This window comes from Pygocentrus nattereri, chromosome 22, assembly GCF_015220715.1.
Source record: "Pygocentrus nattereri isolate fPygNat1 chromosome 22, fPygNat1.pri, whole genome shotgun sequence".
Lineage (NCBI taxonomy): Eukaryota > Metazoa > Chordata > Actinopteri > Characiformes > Serrasalmidae > Pygocentrus > Pygocentrus nattereri.
The window spans coordinates 10975635-11001432 of record NC_051232.1 but is presented as its reverse complement, the minus strand read 5'-3'; the positions used below and the strand labels follow the sequence as shown (position 1 = coordinate 11001432).

At 42.3% G+C, this 25798-nt stretch overlaps 1 protein-coding gene across 4 annotated transcripts; it reads right to left on the bottom strand.

Moving 5' to 3' along the window:
* Positions 1-1249: 1249 nt before the first annotated feature.
* LOC108415913 (CD209 antigen-like protein C) lies at positions 1250-22861 on the bottom strand. Of its 4 annotated transcripts, XM_037532906.1 has the most exons (6): positions 22624-22708; positions 12766-12934; positions 6219-6464; positions 4126-4256; positions 3919-4031; positions 1250-3812 (listed from the first exon to the last, which is right to left on the bottom strand). In XM_037532906.1, the coding sequence occupies exons 2-6, from the start codon at positions 12914-12916 to the stop codon at positions 3653-3655; spliced, it is 801 nt and encodes a 266-aa protein (XP_037388803.1). In that variant the 5' UTR covers positions 12917-12934; positions 22624-22708; the 3' UTR covers positions 1250-3652. The 4 variants fall into 4 exon arrangements, with proteins under 4 accessions (XP_037388803.1, XP_037388800.1, XP_037388802.1 ...); XM_037532903.1 differs by lacking the exon at positions 12766-12934 and having other exon boundaries at positions 6219-6467; positions 22624-22861; XM_037532905.1 differs by lacking the exon at positions 12766-12934 and having other exon boundaries at positions 22624-22861.
* Positions 22862-25798: the final 2937 nt, after the last annotated feature.

Here is a 25798-nt window from a genome sequence, read left to right as displayed (position 1 = left end):
GGGATGTCACGAGTGGCTCCTCCCACTCCTCCATGTGCTTTTTGTTTACTTTTGATCTTCCATGTGAGTTTGTTGTTCAGTCCAGCCCCCTTGTTGTCTGACTCCAGCCCGGATTGTTACCACCTGTTTCCCACCTGTCCCTCGTCTTGGCTCTGTTATATAAGCCCAGTGTTCGCCCTGGTCTTTGTTTGATTGTGTTTGTATGTGCTGTTTGATGTAAGGCTTGTGTGCATAGTATATGTATTATTTTAAGAGTTTTTGTTAAGTGTATGGACTTCTGGGTTGCTTGTCATGTCTGTCCCATGTCTGCTCTTGATGTTGGCTACCTGAACCTGGACTGGCTTGACCCTGATTTTGGATTTGCCCATAATAAATCTCGCTTGTCTCCGCATACGCGTCCGCCTCAACATCGCTCATCGTTACATTGGAGAGTCTGTGTAATTGTTTATGACCTCTTTTGATCACAGCTAGTTGGTTTACATACCTTTTTTGAACACCCTTTATTAGACAAACTGTGTAGTCTATTTATTTTATATTTATATTTTTCATTTTTTATATTTTTAAATCATGTAAACATTTTATGTCACTATTCTTCACAGTAAGTTTCAAAAACTAACTTACCTATATCTTGGACTAATGGTTTGCCAGTAAAAAAAACATAAAAACCTTTTGAAGTAGTCTTCATTTTTTATCTGTTTCTTTTCTCCACATTTATTTTAGACTGTGTTTTCGAATGGTCCTGAAGAAAATCTAAAACCCTAGCATTTTTTCAAACCTAGGCAATTTGCGCTGTCATCATGTCTCAGACAATTCTATGAGAGTTGTCTCATAAACCCGGGCGTGGAAGGCAGTCTGGGGGGCAGGGAACCCTTTCTGAAAAGTGTGAAAGAGGTGGGGGAGGTTAACAGCACGAGTGAGATTGACTGACAGATTTTTACAAAGTTCAGACATCTACACCCTACAAAAAACCCAGAAGAATAAACTGTAAAAGGAGTTTCGTACGGGTGTCGGAAAAGGTTGCACAGTCGCAGATAGACTTGGTGGATTTAAGTAAACTAGCAGGACACAATGACAAATACTTTTACAACATAGAAAACCTGTAACTCTTCAAAGTGATAGAGGATCCAAATTTTTTAATTCTTCATTTAAAAAACTTTTAATAAAATTTAATACAAGACAGTTTAGTACGGCTAGCAAATTGAAGGCCGCTGTGATGGAATGATTCAACAAAAGCCTTAAAACATGGATATTTAGATATTTTACAGCTTTTAATACATTCAGTTCTTATAATGACACCTTTCATAGATCTATTCAAATGCGCCTGCAAGAGGTGAATGAGACCAATCAAATAAAGGTGTTTCATCATTTGTATGGCAAAAAAATCCATCCAAGTTTAAAGTAGACAACCTGGTTTGGATTTCCAACGAACGCAGACCCTTCATGAAAGGTTATGAACAGTCTTTTACAGGTGAATTTTTTTGTGGATAAAGCTATTAAATGAGACCTGCTGAAGTGTAAACTAAGAGACCACGATAATGAAATGATAGAGGGTTCTTTTATGAAGAAGAAATGCAGAAAATTGTTGTGCCTGAAAATTAATTCTATCATGTAGAAAAATACTGGCTAGGAAAAAACTAAATCCGTGGTTCTTGTTAGGGTGAGAACGAAAGGATTCTATCCTAGTTGCTCAATAAACCCATGAGAACAGAACAAGGCCTACTCAGAAGCACAGAAGCTTCATTGTGGAATGAGCCAGCTGTGTTAGTGACATTTCACCAAGGTCTCAACCATGACATTCTAACAGAACTGGCCTGTAGAGACGCCAAACTGCAGACTATGGCTTCCCGAAGGAAACAAGATCTGTTCTCCCAACAACAGAGATGAACCCATGCAGTGTTTGAGATCACCCATCCAGAGTCTTTAGGACTTTCTGTTATCTTAGGTCTTTCTTGGCTAGAGAAACACAACTCACGTATTTTATGCTCAGATTATGATCAGATCAACTACTGTTGTGGTCAGATTATGATTTATCACACAGCCTTTCATTTCTCTTCTATCGACCCCCTCTTAACATTCTTGAGGAATACAGTGACCTTCTACAGGTTTTCAGTAAGGGGAATGCTACAAAACTACCTCCACATCACCTCTATGATTGTGCTATTGATCTAACTGAGAAAGTCTAGATTATATCCCTTGATGCAGGAGGAGGAGTGAGCCATGGATTCTTACATATGGGAAGCATTATAGCAAAGCTTTATTAGACCATGCACCTCATTGGTGGCTTCTGGTTTCTTTTTTGTAAAGAAAAAGGATGGTGGTCTTCACCAGTGCACTGATTCCCTAAGACTTAACCAAATCACAAAAAACCTACCCACTTCCTCTCATCCCTGTAACACTTAAGCAAGTCAGAGTGACTCAATATTTCACCAAATTAGATTTAAAGAGTGTAGATAACCTAGTGCGAAAACAGTGTCAAACTGCTTGTCACCACCAGGGGGCACTATGAACACTTAGTAATGCTGGCCTTTCCAGTGCTCCTGCATCTTCTAGACTTTCATCAACAACGTCCTGCATGACATGATGGGTAAACTTGTGAACGCATACGACGATATTCTCATTTGTTAACATGTCAAAGTTGTTCTGGACAACAAGGTCATTTATTAAAGAAGCTTTGTCCATTATAGCACAACATGCAAGTTCTGGAGTTGAATGGGGTGGGCAGTGACGAGGAGAGAGGCAGAGAGCGAAGAACATCGATTGACTGGGTGCTGGAAGGGGCAGTGGTTTGTTGGTCCCATCCATTTGTCCAGATGGCAGGGATAGCGGAGTCTTGTAACGGTGCAACCTCCAAAAGAAGAGACACCGGGATTTATGCACGGCCAAACTGGCGCTATGGGCGTGGGTGTGGATACGAGGAGGCGAGACTCCAAGTTCAAGTGCACACGTGCTTATTTTATTACACACAAAACAAAAGAAAAACTGAATTAAACAGAAATAAAACGAAAGACAAACTTGAGGATTCGCTGCAAGGCTAATCCTCATCACACAGGTTATTCCCAAGCTGTTACAAGCAGCTAACAGCATCACACTGGGATTAAACCACTCCTCCCACAGGTAGCTGAGAAGCCCTGGCTGAAAGAACACCGAGCGTTCTTATCGTCGAAGCCCCGCCCCGACTAAACTAATAACTTGCTTGAAGGGACGATGTCCCAGGGCTCTAATTTACATACACACACAAACATATATACACACCCATCTATACAGCTACTGACTAGTCGTGACTACTATATACATATTACCGGTAAGTATTCGTTAATTATCTAATTAATTCCTATGCAGGTTTTTCCCTTTAGAACACTGAGGCCCCTTTCCCTCCCTGAAGGTGGATCCACCCAATCTCCCATTTGCCCTCATCCCCTTCTACACAGGACATCAAGGTAGGTACATACATTACACAGATATTCCTATTGTTCTTATTAATCTCAGTGATGGGCATGCACTGCACCATCACAAGTCTGATGCAGAGTAGACAGTGAGTCGAGTTCTGGAGGAGCGGTGGATATACCAAACGCGATGAGTCGAGCCAAATGACAGACATAACATGCATGTAGTCCAAAGCATGTCTTTGTAATTTAGTGTCATGTTCACTAAATTAAAAATTTTTCTCACAGATACCTATAAATTTAATTTGCTGGTGATTACAGGGATAATCAGCCCAGGTTGACACACGTTCCGATCCAGCAACTCTATAGCCAGATACAGCACAGTCCTCATTTCCTTCATAATCATTGGGTTCCCCGTTAAACCAGAACCTGAAACATAGAGAATCAGATTATCTTCAATATTACGACTCTAGACCTTTTTTGAAGTAAGTCAATATGTGCACCAATAACATAGTTCAGGTCAGTGGTCTCTTACTTCTTACTAGTAGGCAAAGCTGAGCCGTCCACCCATTTCCAATCCCCTTCTGAGTGGATGTCTGTCAGACCAATCCAAGCTTCAGTGCTGCCAAATACTTTACCTATGAACTCCTGACATGGTACATATGGAACAATGTTAATATATACAGCTGAAGAACAGTAGTATCTATTTCTCTCTCTCTCTCTCTCTCTCTCTCTCTCTCACCTGTTCTTCTCTGCTGTTTATGATCACCAGCTCTGCTCCTCTCTCTTTGCAGTCCTTTCTGCTCTCACTCCAGCTCTTCTTCTCAGTAGAGGTGTAGTAGAAACTGTCCCTGAAAATGATCTTTCCTTGCTCTTCATAGAGAAAGTCATGCATAAATAGGTCAGTTCATTTAAAGGGGACCTGCAATGATTCTGCAGATCTGCATAATTCAGTCATTAAGATGTTAATATTCTGTCTTTATTAAACTTACTGTGTCAGAATTGTTCACAATCGTGTTGATAGGAACCATCCATTTGAAGTGTTAATTGCTTTTTAAAGCTACATCACAGGGATCATTTACATGAAATAGCTGTAAATATGCTGCTTGATGTCTGAGACACAATTTTACAATAGATTTGAAATTAGCTTTTGATCTAAGACATTTTAAATAGTACATTCATGGCAGAGAGGGACCCACAGGGCCTTGTAAGGCAAGAAGTACCAAACGAAAAATGTCCCACATTTACCACTGTTACTATTAAGTTAAGTGATACTTTTTTAATCCCACAAACAGGGAAATTCCACCTCTGCCTTTAACGCATCCGTGAAGTGAAACACCACATACACACTAGTGAACACACACACTAGGGGGCAGTGAGCACACTTACCCAGAGTGGTGGGCAGCCCTATCCACGGTACCCGGGGAGCAATTAGAATTAGGTGTCTTGCTCAAGGACACCTCAGCCATGGACTGTCGGCACTGGGGATTGAACCTGCAACCTTCTGGTCACAGGGCCAGTTCCCTAACCTCCAGTCCACGACTGCCCCATTATCAAGAGTATATATAAAATCTTCAGACATATGTAACTGACACTTTGGACAGACAAAAAAATAGCATGTTTCCACAGTGAACCATTTGACACTAAACCACTCTGAATGACTTTCTTTACATCTCAGTGGCTGAATTATGCAGACATTTTAAAAAATAAGGTAAGTGTGTTATAAATATACACTCATACATAGTGCAGGCTTGGCTTAATAGCCTCAGTGTGCAATTACAGACTACACTATATGTGGTACAGTAAGGAACTACACATAGCATGAGTGGTTGTTGCCCTCTTATCTTCTGTAATTGCCTGTATGTTCTGTCACCTGCATTTCCAGTTATAAAAGTAGAAGTTGAGCTAATATAAAATGTCAAACCCATCAGTAGAGAGAAATGTTAGCAGGTAAAGTTTCTAATTCCATGTTCTCTATAGTGAAAAAAAAGTTAACAAAAATAAGGCGACCAGGGTACTTTCTGTGTGGAGTTTGCATGTTCTCCCCGTGTCTGCGTGAGTTTCCTCCGGGAGCTCCGGTTTCCTCCCACAGTCCAAAGACATGCAGTCAGGCCAATTGGAGATGGTAAATGTGTATATGGAGATGATGTGGATGTGTATGTCTGTCTGTCTACCCTGTGATGGACTGGCAACCTATCCAGGGTGTATCCTGCCTTCTGTCTGATGACAAATAGGCTCCAGCACCCCCTGTGACCCAGTAGGAGAAGTGGCGTAGAAGGTGTGTGTGTGTGTGTGTGTTTTGTCCTGCCCACTGATTGATTTTGAGCTTTTTTTTATATGTCATATGTGTTACATAGATGTTCAAACATCTGGGGCTTCTGAAGCTCAGAAGCTGAGCTAATATAAAATGTCAAACCCATCAGTTGTGTGTGTGTGTGCGTGTGTTTTGTCCCACCCACTGATTGACTTTGAGCTTTTTATATATGTCCTATGTGTTGCATAGATGTTCAAACATCAGGGGCTTCAGAAGCTCAGAAGCTGCCCACTGGCTCTTTATCTCAAAATAATAAAGATAATAATAGAGGTATGAGGTGCCGGTAATGGAATTTTTCAAAAAAAAAAAAGTGACTGACAAATACAGACACCAGTAGCACATGGCCGACAAGCAGATTAAATCACCTGACAGTAATCAGGAGGCTGGAGAAGTGGATATCAGTTGGAAGAACGCATAACAGGCATGAAACATTAACCTGTACATTATGGATGTGAATCATGCTGTCTGTTCTTTCTAGAGTAATTCTTGAGCAGTAACTGTTTTAAGCTTTATTTACTCACCTAATAGTGACAGTTTCTTCTGAAGCGTTTCCTTTTCTTTCTGTAATTGGCCCATCTCATTCTTCATGTTGTCATTATTCGTTTGTATTTGGTCTCTTTCTATAGTCAGGCTGGTGTAGCTGCTCTGTAACTGCTCTCTCTCTATAGTCAGGTTGTTGAACTTGATCCACAGCACTGTGATGCCAGTAAGCAGGAGAACACACAGCAGCCCCAGACACACTGCAGCCAGTCTGTAGTATCTGCTTCCTGCTTTGTTGATTCCAGAAACAAGAAAAATACACAGTAATATTCCCAATTCAGTGTTACTTTACCTAAAAGCACGACATTTCTGTGATATATAAAATTGGGTAATGCTTTACAAGAACTACATGTATATGAATCGGGGTGCATGCTGGCTATTTAAAGATCTGGGGCCCAGCTGAGTTCATAGCAGAGTAGCATTTTTTAAATTAACCTTTAAAATGTGCATTTGTTAGATTTTTAATATAAGGATGTAAGCATGCATCAACAAAACATGTAACAATTCAGTAGCATTGAACAAAATGAGCAAAATCATAAACAATAGAATAAAAAGTGAAAACACCATTATTCAACTCTCCTGTACATTTCCTCTCTCTCTTCATGTTAAACACATGTCCTCTCTAATGTCCTCCTGACACACAAACATTTTATCTTTACATTACATTACATTACATTACATTGCATTTAGCAGACGCTTTTATCCAAAGCGACTTACAAATAATGTGGTACAAACATAGTCAGGCCTTAAAGGAGGCCAAAGGGTAATAGCGGGGTAGAGAAGGGAAGGAGGGCAAGAAGGAGATGAGGTTGGTAGTGGCTAGATTGCAAGAGGCGATCAGAGTATGTGCTCCCTGAAGAGCTCTGTCTTCAGGAGTTTCTTAAAAATAGCCAGGGACGCCCCTGCTCTGACAGTGGAAGGTAGCTTGTTCCACCATTGGGGAATCAAGTATGAGAACAGTCTCGATTGCTTTGTGTGAATGTTTGGCAAAGCTAAGCGACGTTCATTGGAGGAGCGAGTGCAGGTAGGAAGGAGCCTGCTCTGTTAACACCTTGTAGGCAATCGTAAGAATTTTAAATTTGATACGAGCAGCAACCGGTAACCAGTGGAGCTCAATGAGCAGTGGGGTGACATGCGCCCGTTTTGGTTGGTTAAAGACCAGACGCGCTGCAGCGTTCTGAACCATCTTCAGTGGTTTTACAACACAGGCCGGGAGGCCCGTCAGTATGGCATTGCAGTAGTCGAGGCGTGAGATGACCACTGCTTGTACCAAGAGTTGGGTGGCTCGTTGTGTTAGAAACGGCCGTATCTGTCTGTTGTACAGAGCAAAGCGACAGGACCGAGCCACCGAGGCAACATGGTGCGTAAAGGAGAGTTGGTCATCTACCATAACCCCCAGGTTCCTAGCAACCTTTGTCGGGGAGAGCGAGAGTGAGTCGATGGTTATGGTGAAGTTGTGTTGAATGGATTGTTTAGCTGGTATAACCAGAAGTTCAGACTTGGACAGGTTTAGTTGAAGGTGGTGTTCCTTCATCCATGCGGATATGTCCGAGGGGCACTGCGATATCCGCACAGAGATCGATGGGTCATCAGGCGGGAATGACAGAGCTGGGTGGCGTCAGCAGAGCAATGGTACGAGAAGCCATGTGAGCGGATAACCCGGCCTAGAGAGGTGGTGTAAATAGAAAAGAGAAGGGGTCCCAGTACCGATCCCTGGGGAACCCCAGTGGATAGCGAGTGGGCTGAGGAGAGTTCTCCCTAACACGATACCTTGAATGAGCGCCCAGTGAGGTACGATCTGAACCATAGTAGTGCATTGTCTGAGAAACCCATGTTTGATAGAGTAGATAGGAGAAATTCATGATTGACTGTGTCAAAAGCGGCTGAGAGGTCCAGCAGAATGAGTACTGAGGACTGTCCTGCAGCTCTGGCAGTTTTTAGTGCCTCAATCACAGATAAAAGAGCCGTTTCAGTGGGGTGCCCTTTTTTAAAACCTGATTGATTTGGGTCCAGGAGGTCATTCTGGGAGAGGAAACCAGAGACCTGACTGTAGACTGCTCTTTCTATAGTTTTGGAAAGAAAGGGTAGTAGTGAGACTGGCCTGTAGTTACCAACCTGGGCAGGGTTGCAGGAAGGCTTTTTAAGCAATGGTGTGACTTGGGCTTGTTTAAAGACAGTTGGAAACACACCAGTAGTTATGGAGGCATTGATGGTGTGTGTGATAGCTGGGATGATAGCAGGTGCAATGGTTTGTAGTAGGTTGGTAGGAATTGGATCAAGTGGACATGTAGTAGGACGGCTACATGTTACAAGAGTCAGTGCCTCGCTCTCAGTGAGAGGAGTAAACGAGGAGAAGATGGCACCTTTGGTCGAGGGATACAGAGGAGCAGGACCGCTACACGTTGCATCAGTGAACTGGCTGCTTATGGCCGCCACTTTTCCAGTGAAAAAAGAGGCAAGGGCTTCGGCTGTAAGGCCGGTAGCCAGAGGTGGAGGTGGAGGCTGTATCTGTAGTTTTAACAATATTCTCTCTCTCCCTCTCTGTCTCTCTCATTCTGTCCCTCTCTCTCTCTCTCTCTCTCTCTCTCTATCTGTCTCTATCACACCATGGGCTCACTCGCTTTTCCCTCTGTCGTGTCCTCCCTCTCCCATCCTCTGTCTCTATTGTGCCCTCTCTTCCTTTTCTATCTCTTTCTCTCTCTTTGTCTCTCTCACCATGGGCTCACCCTCTCACTTGCTTTTCTCTATTCTACCCTCTCTTCCTCCTCTCTCTCTTTGACTCTTTCAGTCTCTTTTCTATAACGTGCCCTCTCTCTTCCTTTTCTCTCTCTCCCTCTGTTGCATGATCTTGAGGAGTTCACAGAGACTGTGCTTTTCTATATCACAAATTTGTGTTAACAATGTCAACTGCACCAACAAACGTGTGGATGTTTCTCAGTCAGAAACCCTGGATGATGAGTGAGGTCCAGATGCTTCTGAAAAACCATAACACCACTTTCAGGACAGGTGATAAAGCACAATACAGCACAGCCACAGCTGACTTGAACAGAGGGAATAAGAAGGCTATGGAAGCCAACAGAAGAAAAATTGGGATTCATCTGACAAATAACAACCCTCGGAGGGTGTTGCAGGGGATACAGCAGTTAACCAACTAATGAGGCTGCACCAACAACATTGTGAAGGCAGACACCTCTCTGGCTGAATAGCTGAACAGTTTCTTTGCCTGATTTGAGGCCAGCAGGCCTGCCTCAACTGTACTACTTCCACTCCACATATCTAATATCAACACACTAGTACTGCAGGAACAGGAGGTGAGGTGTGTGCTGAGATCAGTAAATCCAAGTTAAGGCTGCTGGACCGGATGGGCTACCATGCAAAGAACTGCAGGCATGTGTAGAGGATGGAAATATACAGGAACTTTTATCTTGAAACTTTCCTAATATTGTGTGATTTTGGCCAGTAGAGTCCTTGACCAATGAGGGCCTTTGGTGGGCGGGGCTGAGAGAGAAGGAGAGAGTGAGGGAAGAGAGCAGAAAAACAGGGGGCTCGGACATTTTGAGCTCGAATAAGCTCCGTCTTTTCCTCCTAAAATCCTAAAAACTCGGACTCTGAACACAACTGAAAGTGTCTTCTGAAAGTTTGTGGACCTGTCATCAGCTGGGGTGAGCAACTAGACTGCTATTACGGAGGAACCCCGTCTTTTCTGTGACGTGCAGAGCCGTGTGTCTGGACAGACAGGGGAGAAAATGGAGTGAGCAGCTTAACGTGTACTGTTTCCACACTGACGGACCGTGTAGTGGAGCTGAGCTGCGTGTCGAGCAGGAGAAGGACTGTTGTGAGTTGAATTCTGCCGCCAGTGGGTGTGAGAGACTGATAGGGGAGAGTCACTGCCTGCGCCATTTCCCGTGCGCACGCGGGTGAGTGGGTGTGAGACTGAGCTCAGCTGCTCCTCTGCCCTCTTCTGATCAGCTCTATTAAAGTAAGGTACCCTGCATCACAGACATCCTCTAGCCTCTGTCCCAGTAATACAGATTGGTAACTGGGCATTATACATTCCTGGGTTCAAGAGACTGAGCCATTTACGTTCCCTGAAGAAGAAGGAGTGTTTTCTTATCGGGTAAGAGACCGAGTTATTACATTCGTTGAAAGGGAATAGTTTTTTTCGATTCAGTATAACACTGTTGTTCATTCATATCTTGGGACTGGTCAGAGGGTAAAACAGCTTCCAATTTCTCTTGAGGTTAAGAGTACTGTAAAGTGAATTATAACATTGTGTGTTTTCAATATTAAAAAAAAGGGGATATAGACTGTTATTGTTGTGTTTTTTTTTTTTTTTTTTCTGTATTACCCCATTGAAACGTTCTTTTATTATTTTCCTGAACTCAACAAATGATACTTGAACTGAAAAGGAAAATTAATTGAAAATAATTGATAATAAATTCACCATTGTTTCATCTTTAACAATCGCCTATTCTGAATAAGTACTTACCTAGGGGTAGGGGCGTCTCTCCTTCCTTGCTAGATCTGGGGAGGGCGGGTCTAACACAACGCATTGGTGCACGTTCAGGTTGATGTTTTACACTTCAGGGTGCTACCGTGGTATTGATATTTCCTGAAGCCCACCTCACCACATCTTATGCACTAACGTTAATTTTCTAAGGCAGCAGGGTAGACACAAACATACTTGCTAAGGCGGGTAACGAGACTAAAATTATTGGGGGTGGGGACACAGATCCTGTCACTTTCTCGATTATCCTAGGTAAGGTACTGGAAACGTATCCCCTACTAGGCGGGGCAAAAATCCCCGCTTATACATGCACTCACCAGCTTGCAGGGGTGTTTACTAAGATCTTCAATACCTCACTTTTACAAGCTATGATTCCATACTGTTTAAAGTCAGCCATCATTATTCCTGTTCCCAAAGAGCCAATCTCTAAGGATCTGAATGACTACAGACCAGTGGCACCAACACCAGTTGTCATGAAGTGCTTTGAGAAACTAGTCTGCACTACATTAAAGCCTCGTTCCTTCTATTCACGTCAATTTGCTTACAGAGCCAACAGGTCCACTGAGGATGCCGTTACCACTGCAATTGTTACCCAGTTTGGACCAGGATTAATAACTTTCTCACGAATCGCTCACAGAATGTTTAAACCAGGCTCCCACCTCTCCTCCTCCACTGGCCATGCTTTACTTTCTCTACACCTATGACTGTTCACCAGCTCACCCATCCAACACCCCTATTAAGTTTGCTGATGACCTTCACCGGTGGGGTCATCTGAGAGGGTGATGAGTCAGTAAACAGGGATGAGGTGTACAGACTGTCAGCGAATAACCTGAATCTGAACATCACAATGACTAAAGAAATCATACTGGACCTCAGCAGGAAACATGACGCAGACCTGGTCCCAGGGTCTTAATGGGTATTAATGGGGTTTGCGTAGAGAGAGTGCAGAATTTTAAACGTCTGGGGGTCCTTATCTCTGAGGACCTCTTCTGGTTGGCCAGCATTATAGCAACTGTCAAGAGCATGTCAGAGACTCCATTTTCTAAGAGTTCACAGGAGGAACAACATGGAGAAGAAGCTGTTGGTGGCCTTTTACAGAGCCACCATTAAGAGCTTTTTATCCTACTGTATCTCAGTCTGTTATGCAGGCTGCTCTGCTGTGGACAAGAAGGCATTGCTGAGGGTGGTGAAAACAGCAGAAAGAATCACTGACTTCCCTCCCTAGAGGACATCTTTACCTCATGCTACATTAGCAGGGCTGCCAGTATTATCAAAGACGCCACACCCTGGTCACCCCCTCTTCGAGCTGTAGCCCTCTGGCAGGCGCTTCAGGCACTACAGGCTGACCAAAACATGCACCTACACAGTCAGAGACAGCTTCTTTCCCAGGGCCATTAAATGCACAAAAACACTGAACTCTGTCTTTCACATGACCCATGCTGTTAATTCTACACTTCATCTAACTGTGTTTAGTGCAACATTACTGTATAATCCTGTTTACATCTTTGTGTCATAGAATGTTCTGTTATTTTGAATGTTGTGTTGTTTAGTGTCTTCTTCTTGACTGTTTTGTGCTGTATTGAATATCCTGTTTTTTATTTATCTTGCACCAAGGTTCTTTGCAAGCAGAGCTTAAAGACAGTCATTCAGTATATTAGTGTTATGCAGATAACACATCTAAACCTATGAAATATTCATGAGTACTTTGGCACAAGTTTGTTATATGGATCATTTGAGCAAACTGACTTTGGACTGAGTGACAATGAGCTACTGTAGATCATCAAATTAGCTAAAAATGTATTTAACTACCAGTTACTACACTAGTCCATCTCAAATGTAAGCTTTAAAACCTACTATTAGCCTGCAAGTTCTCATCAGCAAATTCCTGGTTTGAAGGAGGACCACAGGGAACCATTTGGTATAGGCCTAGTGTGTGTGTGTGTGTGTGTGTGTGTGTGTGTGTGTGAGAGAGAGAGAGAGAGAGAGAGAGAGAGAGAGAGAGAGAGAGAGAGAGAGAGTACCTGAGGTCATAGTTGCTTTACGGGTTGCGGTCACATCCGTCTCTGGGACATCTTCATTGGCGTAGATGTCTTCATAATCATTGCTGTCGTCTGAATGAGTTGATGTGTTGTCTGTTATAATTCCTGAATTTGCATATATATCCTCATTCATCTTCGGTTCTTTGATCTTCTGTAAACGTGTTGATGCCATTAAGTGGATTTTTGCTTTGTTTTTGCTTTATCTGTAGATTTGAAGACACCACTACAGTCTTCAGCTCTGTTTGGGTGATATTTCTGGGTACTTGCTCTCAGGACAGGAAGTTTAGGCATTTAATAAAGGTTGACACCCATCTCTGTCACTGCTCTCTGTCTCCAGGAACTATTTTTATGATTTATTTCTAACTAGAGAGATCAGTTCCTGTGGTTTGTGCTCTGTGTAAAATAAAGTTGTCACCGTGGCTACCCTGTTGCTGTTTGCCATCTCTGAGTATAGTCTTGAAGAAAACACATTGCTCAGATCCAGGTCACCTCTAGTACTGGGATTAATAAAAGACAGAACTACATAGGCTATAGAAATATGGAGCTATAGCCAAATAAAAAGTAAGTTCAAGGTTTTAATGTTTTTAAGGTCACATTTTAATGTTGTGCTTCTGCTACAGAAAATGAGATGAGGTCTGTGGATAAAGTTTTCAGGCAGCCAAAAATGCCTACAAGCGCCTCTGTGCTGGTCTGTGTACCACTGTGTGTTCAGGCGGCCTTGAGAAACTGACCTGTGCGCACACTGAGTGAGATTGTGACAGATAAGACCGTCTGCGCTGTGCCTACAAGTCACATGGTTGTTTTACATGCAGAGGAACATCACGTGGTTAAAGTGTGAATTCAACACAGCACAAACTTTCATGCTAGTGTTGCACATCTTTTAAATGTAGCTTTATCTCATATCAAACGTCCCTGTTCTCCTGCAAGAACTCAAAGTTGCCTACCAAACTGGCTGTAGTGTTAATGTGTGATGTCATCAGAGATCTATACATTTCCTGGAGTAAGCATGCATGTAGCTGTTTTGCTTAATGAACCAGGTTGATTAGCAATGATCATTGCTACATGTTTTCACATGAACACACCCAGCTAAGACCGAGCTAGAGGCATGAAGTGAGAACATGCTTTGTAGCATGATATGTTGGTTGCACCAAATTCTGATCCTTCAATCAGCATGATGCAGGAGAAACCTGAGGAAGACGTTAGCAGCACACATGCCACACATACTTGATTGGATTGAGATCTGGGCAATTTGGAGGCTAGGTGGCCACTTTGGGCTGCAGGTTAGCACTCTTAGCGTTTTGCAGATGCACAGCCCTCTGAGCAGAAGAGTGAAATGCTCAGTGGGTTGTGACCATCCTGTAATCATCACTCTAAGTTTATCTGACTTGTGCTGCAGTAGCTCTTTTGTTGGTTCAGACCGGATTGGAAAGCCTCCACAGTGATGAGCCTTGGGTGCTCAGCACCCTGTCGGCAGTTTGTTTCTCTCCTCAGACCACTGTCAATACATACTCACCACTTCTGACTGGGAGCACCCAGAGCACCCATAAGCCTTTCTGTTTTAAAGATGCTCTTTCCCAGTTGTCTGGCCATGACGAGTTGGCCTTTGTCAGATTTGCTCAAGTCTTCACGCCTGCCCATTTCTCCTACATCCAGATTCAACTGTTTACATTCTGTCTAATACATCCCAGACCATGACGTGCCATTTAGTTCTGAATTGATTTCGCAACAAAACTCGATAAACTCAATTACTAACAATCAACTATGCAAATTCTTTGCATTGAAGATTCATCTAATCCATATAACTATGTCCAGCTCACTGTGTTCAACATGGAAGATTAATACTGTCACTCAGGGTTCTTATGCTGTGGGCAGGTGACCTGAAGGAGACATGATTTGATGGTGTAGAGTGTAAAATGGAGAAGAGGGAAAATGTTAAGAGGCAAACAGAAGAAACAAAGGCCCAATCCCATTTCACCTCTTGCCTCTAACCCTCTGTTTTGTGTGTTCACGTCTAGGGGTAGGATTGTCCCGATTGTTGTTGAAACGGAGGGGTCGGGTGAAGTGTTGGGGCTATTTGGGCCTTCAAACAGAGATTTTTCAGAAGTGACACTACAAATGAAATGTTATGAGGTTTCCCAGAATGCCCTGCGAATCATTGTTAAGATGGCACAAGCAACCAAAGAGACACATAAATGTCAATATTTACATGAAAATTGGGGGGGGGGGGGGGGTAAGCACTTACACTCGAAAACAACGTAGAGGTAAGAAATGGGATTGGGCCAAAGTGTCCAAAGTTTGGATTCATTTCAAGCTGAAAAACACAATCACTGAACACCTGTCTTATTTTCTCTTATAGTATTTCTCTTATAGTATATTTACTTCAGCTGTTCAGTCAAGCAAAAGTATTTCTTATCCAACTACTCGACTAATCAATGGAATACTCGATTACTAAAATAATTGATGGTCCTAGTGCCATTGTCACAAGATAATCTATGTTTTTCCCTTCATCTATGAGTGTTTTGGGGCTCTTCAGTGTATTTTACTGAGCTTTCAGCCAAAATCCTGTCTCAACTTGTTACCAACTGACGCTACTTTGTAGAGGAAACCCTCCCCCAGGTCTGATTTGATCGGCAGAGCCAGTGAGTATACTATTTCCCAAAGCTAAACTGCAGAGGACTGTCTCCTCTTATGTTATGATCGAAAGTCTCTGGTAGCACAGCTCCATATGGCAGATCGTACTAGGCCATAAATCCTGGCCTGGAATCTTCCCATATATCTTACCATATATATATATATATATATATATATATATATATATATATATATATAGGCATATGATAGGGTGCCAAGACAGGAACTGTGGTACTGTATGAGGAAGTCAGGTGTAGCTGAAAAGTATGTTAGGGTGGTGCAGGACATGTATGAGGACAGTGAGACAGTGGTGAGGTGTGCAGTAGGAGTGACAAATGGTTTCAAAGTGAAGGTGGGTTACATCAGGGATCAGCTTTGAGCCCCTTCTTGTTTTATGTTCAAAAGTCTCTGGTAGCAGAGCTGAGGCAGTGACTTACAGCAGTGACGTTCACATCCTGTGTAACTGTGTAACACAGTATATTTCGAGACACAGTGGCACAGCTGAATAATGAAGAATTAACAAGAAAGACTATTGGATATTTGAACTAATAATGTTAATTCGTCAGTGGGGGCTAACATTTTAAAACTGGCCTAGCAGCACCCTCCAGCTTCATCAACTGAATGAACAGCTAAATGTAAAGGTAAAAATGTATGAGGAAATGGTTTTCTTTTCAGTGCCCTTTAGCTTTTTATGGCGTTAGTGGTGTTTTTCTATCAATAAAACACTTGTTCAACAAACACGTGGTCCGAAATAAAATCCACATTAAAAAATTTCCACCAAATACGTCTCGAAATCTCCAAAATGTACAGAATGTCCAAAATGCCCTCTGAAAAAGATCCCTTTGAGAAAGATTATTTTGTTACCTCTGTGAAAAAGATCAAGATTGTATTGAAAAAGATTGTACCTCTTGGTCATAATGTGGGATACTGTTAGACTTCTGGCAGCTGCTTCTACCACATCACTAAACTCTCCAGGTGCCCTCTAGTGGCGTCTCTTAGCAGCTCTAGCTTTTATTATAGACAAGCAGCTTCTGTTTTCCTCATTTCCTTCATTTTCTTTCATCTGTGTTCCTGTATTTTATCTAAATAAACACTGCAGAAACAGGAGGTGTGTGCTGAGATCAGTAAATTCAAGTACGGCTGCTTGACCAGATGGGGTACAAAGCAGAGTACTGCAGGCATGCACTGACCAGCTCGCAGGGGTCTTTACCAAGATCTTCAATGCCACCATCATTCCTGTTCCCAAAAAGCCAATCCTGGGAATATGAATAACTACAGGCCAGTGGTACTAACACCAACCTTTGAAGTTTGCTTACAGTGCCAACAAGTCCAGTGAGGATGCTGTTACCACTGCAATCCAGATTGCACTGATCCACTTGGAGCACTGGAGCAGCTATGTAAAGATGCTCTTCATCGACTGTTTCACTGCATACTATACAATCATCGCAGGCATTCTAGTAAATAAGATGCTTTAGCTGGGCTTCCACCCCCCAATTTGCATCTGGATTAATATCTTTCTGTTAGAAAAATCATTCTTCTACAAGTATACTTAGTTTCTCTGTTGCAACATCTCAGCTCATGAGATTGCTGAAGTATGCAGAAACAGACAGAATGCCATTGTGTGATCCTCTCCTTTTAGGCAATGGGACAAGATCTACTAAGCAAATGAGAGTGCTCTGAACAGTTGATTCTGCAAGGACATTGTGTGTGTGTGTGTGTGTGCGAGTGAGAGAGCTATGTGAAGAAAACTCCCCTATAAAAACCACACACTCCCCTCTATGCATTAAGCATTTGCATTTGGATTCTGTCTCTGTGTAACTGCTCCCTTGCTGCAAGAATTAAAACTTCAAAGACATTGGTGGTCTCAGTCTGATTAAGGGAATTTTCCTGCTAATTTGATCATTCGAGCCAGATCCCAACACCTCCTCTGCCCCTAGGTATGGGGACCTGAACTGCGTGGGGGAGTTTAGGACTCCTCAAAAGAAAAGACCTTGGGCACATCTTCTTTGAGGACATTTGAGCTTTTAAAAAGAGGCCAGGATACCCTGGGTGCTGGAGAAGTGACAGGATTGTACTAGAATTGCCGAGAAAGTGTACTTTGAAGGTAAGAAAAGGATTTTTCTTTCGACTTCATAAATGTCCAGAATAGGCCATCTGGTCGTCTGCTGGGTGAAGATCCAGCACGTGAGACGAAAAGCCAGGCAGGTCCTAGTGAAGACCAGTGGTAGCGCCCTGGCATGAAGTCCGAAAAGCATTGGGTTGGAAGACCCTGAATTGTATTCAGTTGAAAGACCCTGAACGGTTGTGTGAGTGTTGTTATTAACATAGAATTGCAGGTCTACGTGGTATTGTTGTTTTGTGTAAGTGTTTTGGTACTAATAAAATTTTAACATCATGAATAATTGCTGCAGAACATGTTGTTGTGTGTGCTGTAAACCGCTGCCAGACATTGGTCCACCAATGTTACCAGGGGACGTAAAATTTATCTGCACTAAAGATATCGACAATGCTCAGTGGTATAGAAAATGGAGGAACATCTATGGGTTCAAAGCAAGTGTTAGTGTGCTTGAGTGTGAAAGTGCTGAAGGTATAAAATCGGCTAAAGATCTTAGAAAAGTTGACGTGCTAGCACTGACTGACAAAGAGGATGAAAATACTGTTTTCAGACAAAGACCTAGACCCCCACCTTATAACGAACAACCAGCTCTGGCTGGTCAAGCTGTATCTCTTCTTCTGCCTAGTGCATCTGCCCCTGCCCCTGAACCCAGTGACCCACAAATGGGTACCTCAACCTGAAAGTTTCGAAAACCTTTATGAACAGCAGTTAAATAATGCTTTTCTCAAGGGTGCACTGCAACCCATAAGTAGTTTTGTAACAAACATATGGTAGACCATTGCACAACCCACCTTAATGGCATTTTAGAATGGGCTCGCCATGCCGAGCGACATTTTAAAGAGAAAAAGAATTCTAAGAAAGCCACGGCCTTTGCACTTTCTTGAGGGGGAGGAAATATTTTTCCAGACTGCAGCTGTTGGTCGCGGGAGGGGCGACGGAAGAGGGTGTGGGCCACGAGGATGAGGAAACTCCGCCTACACCTCCTACGGAGTCACCTGTTGAGAGTGTGGGAAGGCGGGACACAGGGCACGTAATTGCCCTCGTAAGCAGGGTGAGCAGAGGCCAGCTCACAGACCAAAAACTGATTGGACAGTGTTACTAGAGGAACAGACAGCTTGGACTGACTCTCTACTTCTCATGAGGACAGGGAAGTTAGCGGAAAGGACAAGCCATTTTTGTTCAGTTCAAAAATAAAACCTGAAGTAACCTCAAGGCTCAAAAGGAAGTAACCTTTTGGTGTGATACTGGTGCTTCATGCTCTGTGGTTCATCCTGATGATTTTCCACATGTTCAAGTTTCTGATGATTCTATATATATATATATATATAGCCTGCAAATGGTAAAGTAAATCAGGTCCAACTTTCCATGCCTGTCCGACTGTTTGACCTTAAAACCAATATGTGCAGTCCTGACACCCATCTCCTGATGTTCCAGTAAATCTTATGGGGAAAGATTTGTTGGCAAGTCTGCAGATCACTGTTGTTCTGGTCCGAGACAGACTGAGGGCGCAGCACTGTGCAGACCTTGCAATGGTGTTGGAAGATACCTCAACTACCAATTACTGGTACTCGCTAGATTTTGTCAACACGGGTCCAAGCTCTGTTACTCAAGCCCTTGTTGACAAAGCTCGTAAAGTGGGAGAATAATTGATGCATCCACAGGATTTGCATTGCACAATGTTTTTCAAACACACAAGTGGCCGTGATCCCAAATACGAAGAACGCTACTTTAAGACCAAATGTACTCCTTTGACTGTTACTGGTCTGGCCATGGAATGTGTGGCGCTGAATGCAAATTACAACCCAACATGCAACAGGCACACAGTGCCTCATGTTTCTATTTCAAAAGAGCCACAGCTGGAATTATGTTGGTGCCTTTGTTGCAGGCTGTCAAAATGCACATGATTGGCATGAATACACTCAGGGTGTCCAACATTCTACTGAAAAGCAACTCCACATGTTCACCTCGTTCACCTCGCCAGCTCCATAAAGAAAGACCCATGACACATTTTCTCCCTCATCAAAAGTGAGACAGCTAGACTGAATGCTGTTCCTGACAACCTGTGGTCAAAAGGCAAGGCTGATGTCAGTAAAGTTGTTTTTCCTATTTCTATTACATCCCAATCTTCATTTCAAACACATCAGACACAGTATCCAGTCAAGCCTGAAGTGGAGGCTGGTATAGAACCAATTATTGCCGATTTGTTAAAAGCAGGGGTATTAATTGAATGCCCCAACTCCCCATGTAATACACAATTTTTCCTGTTACAAAGGCACCACCATCCTCTGGGTGGAAGACGGTCCAAGATTTACAAGCAGTAAATAAAGCTGTGATTCCTCGTGCACCCATGTGCACACCCTTTTGAATGACCTACTCCCAGAGAAGTTTTTCACAGTAGTGGACATCAGTAATGCGTTCTTTTAAATTCCAGTGCATAAGGTTAGTCAGTTTGCTTGTACTTTAAAAAAAAGGTACACTTACACTCATATACCTCAAGTTTATTGCAAGAGTCCTACTATTTTCTCACAAGCCATGTCTGCCAATTTAGCAAAATTTACACCTCCATGTTCTAGCCAAATTTTGCTGTGGACCAAATTGATGAAAACATACTGCCTTGTGTTGATCTCAAGGATCAGCCCTTAGCCAATAGTGACATGACCATGTTTGTGGATGGGTCCTGCAGAAAGTGACCCGATAGAACAAACGCCAGTGGCTTTGCTGTTGTCACCCTTGACAAAACACTTAAGTCTGGCAAATTGCCCAGCCATCGTCCTACTCAAGCAGCAGAGCTGATTGCTCTCAACAAGGCATGCAAACTAGGGAAAGATAAATATGTAATTAGTAATATAATTACTGTTTATAAATGTGCTGCACACACCCACAGAGCAGATGAGGAAGCAAAACGTGCTGCTCTCAGCGCCCCGCTAGCACCCCTCCTCTTTTTTGACACACACACAACTAGATGAGGAAGTTCTCCCTAAAATGTAGCAGCACTGACCCGATACAGAAAAACAACTCTGGCTCAAAAATGGTGCTACACTTAATGTATCTCACATTCATTTGTGCCCCGATGGGAAGCTATCCTCCCAAAGAACCTTTTTCGCTATGCTGTCATTTTGAGCCATGACCCTTGCCATGTCTCAACAGGAGGGATGGTACATAGCATCCAACGGGTATTCAACAGGTACAGCCTATGGCTTTCTGAATTACTGTAAAAATTTTAACCTTTCATGCCACATATGTGCAAGGAATAATTCACGAGGGAATGTAAGGCCTAGGAGAAGTTTCCTCAGCCGCAGTGGCCCTTCCAGCACATATGCATGGATTTCATTATTATTATTATTATTATTATTTATTAACACATCGGTAAAGCATTAAGTATTGAACTAAAAAATCACTGTGCATACCATCTCTGGGTTGGTAGAAAGACTATATGGCATTATCAAATCAAAACTGCAAAATGAAATGTCTCCCCTTAATAACTTAATAGCCTCATTGACTCTGCCATCACGAAGGTGATAGTATATGAGGCAGTGGTTACTGAGGACCCAGGGTATGTCCCAATGGCATCCCTCCTGGACAAGGAGTAAGTCAACGTGTAAAACCAATGACTACGAATGACAAATGAAGCAACCTGTGAAAGCCCACTGGAGTGCAGACTGTGGATAATCACCTAAATGAACGCACTGTGTTTTCTCCGTTGGGCACATACATTTATGTTTGATCAATGTTTTTGCCCTCGCAAGTAGCGTAAACAGGAGGGAGATGTTAAAAAAATCATTCTTATACAACTATACTTAGTTTCTCTGTTGCAACCTCTTAGCTCATGAGATTGCAGAAACAGACAGAAGGCCATTGTGTGATCATCTCCTTTTAGGTAATGGGACAAGATGTACAAAGCAAATGAGGACAATTGATTCTGTAAGGACGTTTGTGTGTGTGTGTGTGTGTGTGTGTGTGTGTGTGTGTGTGTGTGTGTGTTTGTGTGAGCTATGCGAAGCAAACTCCCCTATAAAAACCACACACTCCCCTCTATGCGTTGAGCATTTGCATTTGGATTCTGTCTGTGTATAACTGCTCTCTTGCTACAAGAATTAAAACTTCAAAGACAGCGGTGGTCTTAGGCTGATTATATAAGATCATTTTCCTGTCACTTTCTCACAAATCACTCACAGAGTGTTAAATTAGGCTTCTACCTCTCCTCCTCCATCTCACTAAGCACCGGCACACCCCAAGGCTGTGTGCTGAGTCCAATGCTTTACTCTGTCTACACCTATGACTGTTTACCAGCTCACCCATCCAACACCATTACAGAGTTTGCTGATAACACCACCATCAAGGGCTCATCTCAGAGTGCAATGAGTCAGCATACCGGGATGAGGTGTACAGACTGCCAGATTGGTGTTCAGTGTCTGACCTGACACTCAACACCACAAAAACTAAAGAAATCATACTGGACTTCAGGAGGAAATGTGAAGCAGACCTGGCCCCACTCAGTATACATGAGGTTTTGTGTAGAGACAGCGCAGAATGTTAAATTATTGAGGATCCTTATCTCTGAGGATCTCTCCTGGTCGGCCAACAATATAGCAACTGTCAACATCGCCACCTCATGCTACATTAGCAGGGCGGCCAATATTATCAAAGACTCCGCACCCTGGTGACTACCTCTTCGAGCTGTTGCCCTCTGGCAGGTGGTACAGGCTGGCCAAAACATGCACCTCCAGACTCAGAGACTTCTTTCCCAGGGCCATTACCACATTAAACTATTCTTTCACACTACCCATGCTGCTAATTCTACACTTTATCTAACTTTGCAATGCAACTTTACTGTGTAGTTCTTTGTATATCCTTGTCTTGTAGAATGTTCTGTATTATTTTGAATGAATCATTCTAGCAAACTGGTCCAGTGTTGAAAATATGTTCCTGACATTTACTTGAATTGGACTTTGGACTCATCATGTCATGCTGAATGGCTGAATTAGCTAAAAAAACAAAAAAAAAATCCTGGCTTAAAGGAGGATCACAGGGAACCATTTGGGATAGATATTGTGTGTGTGTGTGTGTGTGTGTGTGTGTGTGTGTGTGTTTACCTGAGGTCATAGTTTCTTTATGGCTTCTGGTCACATCTGTCTCTGGGACATCTTCATTGTCATAGATGTCCTCATAATCATTGCTGTTGTCTGAATGAGTTGATGTGTTGTCTGTTATAATTCCTGAATTTGCATATATATCCTCATTCATCTTCAGCTCTTTGATCTTCTTTAAACGTGTTGATGCCATTAAGTGGGTTTTTGCTGTATCTGGAGATGTGAAGTCTCCACTGCAGTCTTCAGCTCTCAAAGTGACTCTGTCTGGGTGATACTGCTGAATACATACTTTTTGAGAAGAAACTTCCTCTCAGGAAAAGAAGTTTAAGCATTTCATACCAGCTTTGACACCCATCTCGGTCACTGCTCTCTGTCTCCAGGAACTATATTTTATTTTTGGCCTTCTAACTGGAGAGGTCAGTTCCCATGGTTTGTGTTCTGTGTAAAAGGCGAAAATAAAGTTGTCACTGTGTCTGTTGCCATTTCTGTGTGTAGTTATGAAGAAAAGACATTGCTCAGATAGTCGCCTTTTATACTGAGGTTTATAACAAAACTGCCTAGGTGTGTCATGAAGGGAGTTAGGATATTAAGATGATTTCAAGGCCCCCAAAGACACACAAAGGCCCAATCCCATTTCTTATTTTTACCCCTACCCCTTGTTTTTTGAGTGTAACCCTCCCCCCTTGAAACTGAGTTACAAGGGGTAGTGGTTGAAAACTTCCCCTATGAAATGGAAAGACCCTTCAAGAACTGGATACGTCATCAGTTGTCATCAGCAACTTTTAAGTAAACAGATGAGACAAGGTTTTCCGGCCATTTCCAATATTCTGCCTCCAGCTATGGTGACAGGACAGGACAAGTGAATCATATATATATATATATATATATATATATATATACACTCTAGTGGTTCTGTGAATTTCAACGTTTGCATTTTCCCAGAGAAACCTTTGTTGGAAATGGTTTGTTGATTTGGTTGTTCTCTGCTAGGACACTTACGGCTCACATGTCCTGCTTGTCCACATGTTCCAGCATGTAATTGGGGGCCATTGGAATTGTTGGTCACTCTGCATGTTTTGCATTTGTTGATATCCCACTTGTGGTGGAATGTTCATTGGTGGTATTCCCATTGGTCTCATTTGGCCTCCTCTTCCTCTGTTTCTTCCTCTTCCTCTTCATCTATTTCCTGGTCCTCCATTTTCATAGACATTGCACTGTAGCTTAAAGCAGATTTCCCCAGTTCAAATAAAAACCCTTAGTACCTGGCATATGATCCAGCCACTGGATCGGGTCTGATAAATACCATTATTTACAGATATCATTGAAGTAATGTATTCTGGTAAATGGCCGGAGAGTGTTTTATAAATCTGTTTAAATGTATTTATCTGAAAATATACCTGTGTGTTTCCCACGATGTAGCTAGTGAGGGCCAACCAACTTTCTCTTACAGTCTGCAGTGATGAGTGCTATAAGGGTCCCTCAGTGGGAACCTCAGTGCCGAGCCAGTGGTTTGAGGGAGCTTCTTTTTGTAGCATACATGGGGAAACAGGATTTATTTTCTGTATAGGTAACCAAGCTTCTGCCTACATTTGCTAACCAATTTATTCATATGGGGTTGAAAAGTGAGTTTATCATCCAACCGTATGCCAGTAGTTATTAAACTTGGTAATTGTCAAAATGATTGAGTTATGCACGACGTCACATGTGAAATATGTAAATCATTTTCCCAGGAGGTAATGTGTATTTTTTTTCCATGGTGGTGGTGGTGGTGGTGGTGATAAGTGTGAGCAAATTTTCCCTCATGAAGTGCGAATGAAAAAAAAGATGTGAATTTTGTGTAAAAAATAAGTTGCGTAGAAGGTGTTCCTGTAAGATTTCTGGACAATGAGTTAAAAAAGAAGTGGTTGAATCTCTTACCTGACTGTGCATTGGAGATCAAACAGTGAGTAAAAGAAACTCATGATGGTTTTGTGATAAACATATTACATAGAAAATTGATACACTGATTCAGGAAAAATTGGCTGAATACAACCTGCTTTCCGAGTTCCTGAGCAGAGACTCGTTGGGTATTTTGAGTAGTCTTTACATGTGGTTGGCGAACCTCTGGATGCTGCTGCAGAAGCGACAGCAGCCAACGTATATAAAATTCTGATGGGGCCTGAGGTTGAGGAATCTGTGTAGTGATTCATGCAAAAGTCTGTGTATTTGTACATTTCGGCTATGAATTTTTTTTTGCTGCTAGTAAGTTTACACATTGTATATTTATATTACACAAACCATGAGACTTTATTATTGGAGGAAAATGTAACATTTTTCATGTTATATTTTAGTAGGAAAAACATGTATGCCTCTTATTTTTCATTTTATTAATGGGATGTCACTCCTGGCTCCTCCCACTCCTCCATGTGCTTTTTGTTTACTTTTGATCTTCCATGTGAGTTTGTTGTTCAGTCCAGCCCCCTTGTTGTCTGACTCCACCCCTGATTGTTACCACCTGTTTCCCACCTGTCCCTCATCTTGGCTCTGTTATATAAGCCCAGTGTTCGCCCTGGTCTTTGTTTGATTGTGTTTGTATGTGCTGTTTGATGTAAGGCTTGTGTGTGTAGTATTTGTTTGGACTTCTGTGTTGCTTGTCATGTCTGTCCCATGTCTCCTCTTGATGTTGGCTACCTGAACCTGGACTGTCTTGACCCTGATTTTGGATTTGCCCATAATAAATCTCGCTTGTCTCTGCATACGCGTCCGCCTCAACATCGCTCATCGTTACATTGGAGAGTCTGTGTAATTGTTTATGACATCTTTTGATCACAGCTAGTTGGTTTACATACCTTTTTTGAACACCCTTTATTAGACAAACTGTGTAGTCTATTTATTTTATATTTTTTGTAAAAACGTTATCATTTTTCATTTTTTACATTTTTAAATCGTGTAAACATTTTGTGTCACTATTCTTCACAGTAAGTTTGAAACTAACTTACCTATATCTTGGACTAATGGTTTGCCAGTAGATTACAAACTAACAACCAAAAAAATGATAAAAGATAACAAAAAATAAAAAAAACATAACCTTTTGGAGTAGTCTTCATTTTTTATCTGTTTCTTTTCTCCACATTTATTTTAGACTGTGTTTTCGAATGGTCCTGAAGAAAATCTAAAACCCTAGCATTTTTTCAAACCT

Bases quoted from the DNA above. Each gene is read 5' to 3' on its own strand.
- LOC108415913 (XM_037532903.1), bottom strand. From the start codon at position 22,813: ATGGCATCAACACGTTTAAAGAAGATCAAAGAGCTGAAGATGAATGAG. The intron at 6,468-22,623 runs GTAAACACACAC...GAATCAACAAAG, and splicing joins TAAAGAAACTATGACCTCAG to CAGGAAGCAGATACTACAGA. The intron at 4,032-4,125 runs GTGAGAGAGAGA...GTACCATGTCAG, and splicing joins TAAACAGCAGAGAAGAACAG to GAGTTCATAGGTAAAGTATT.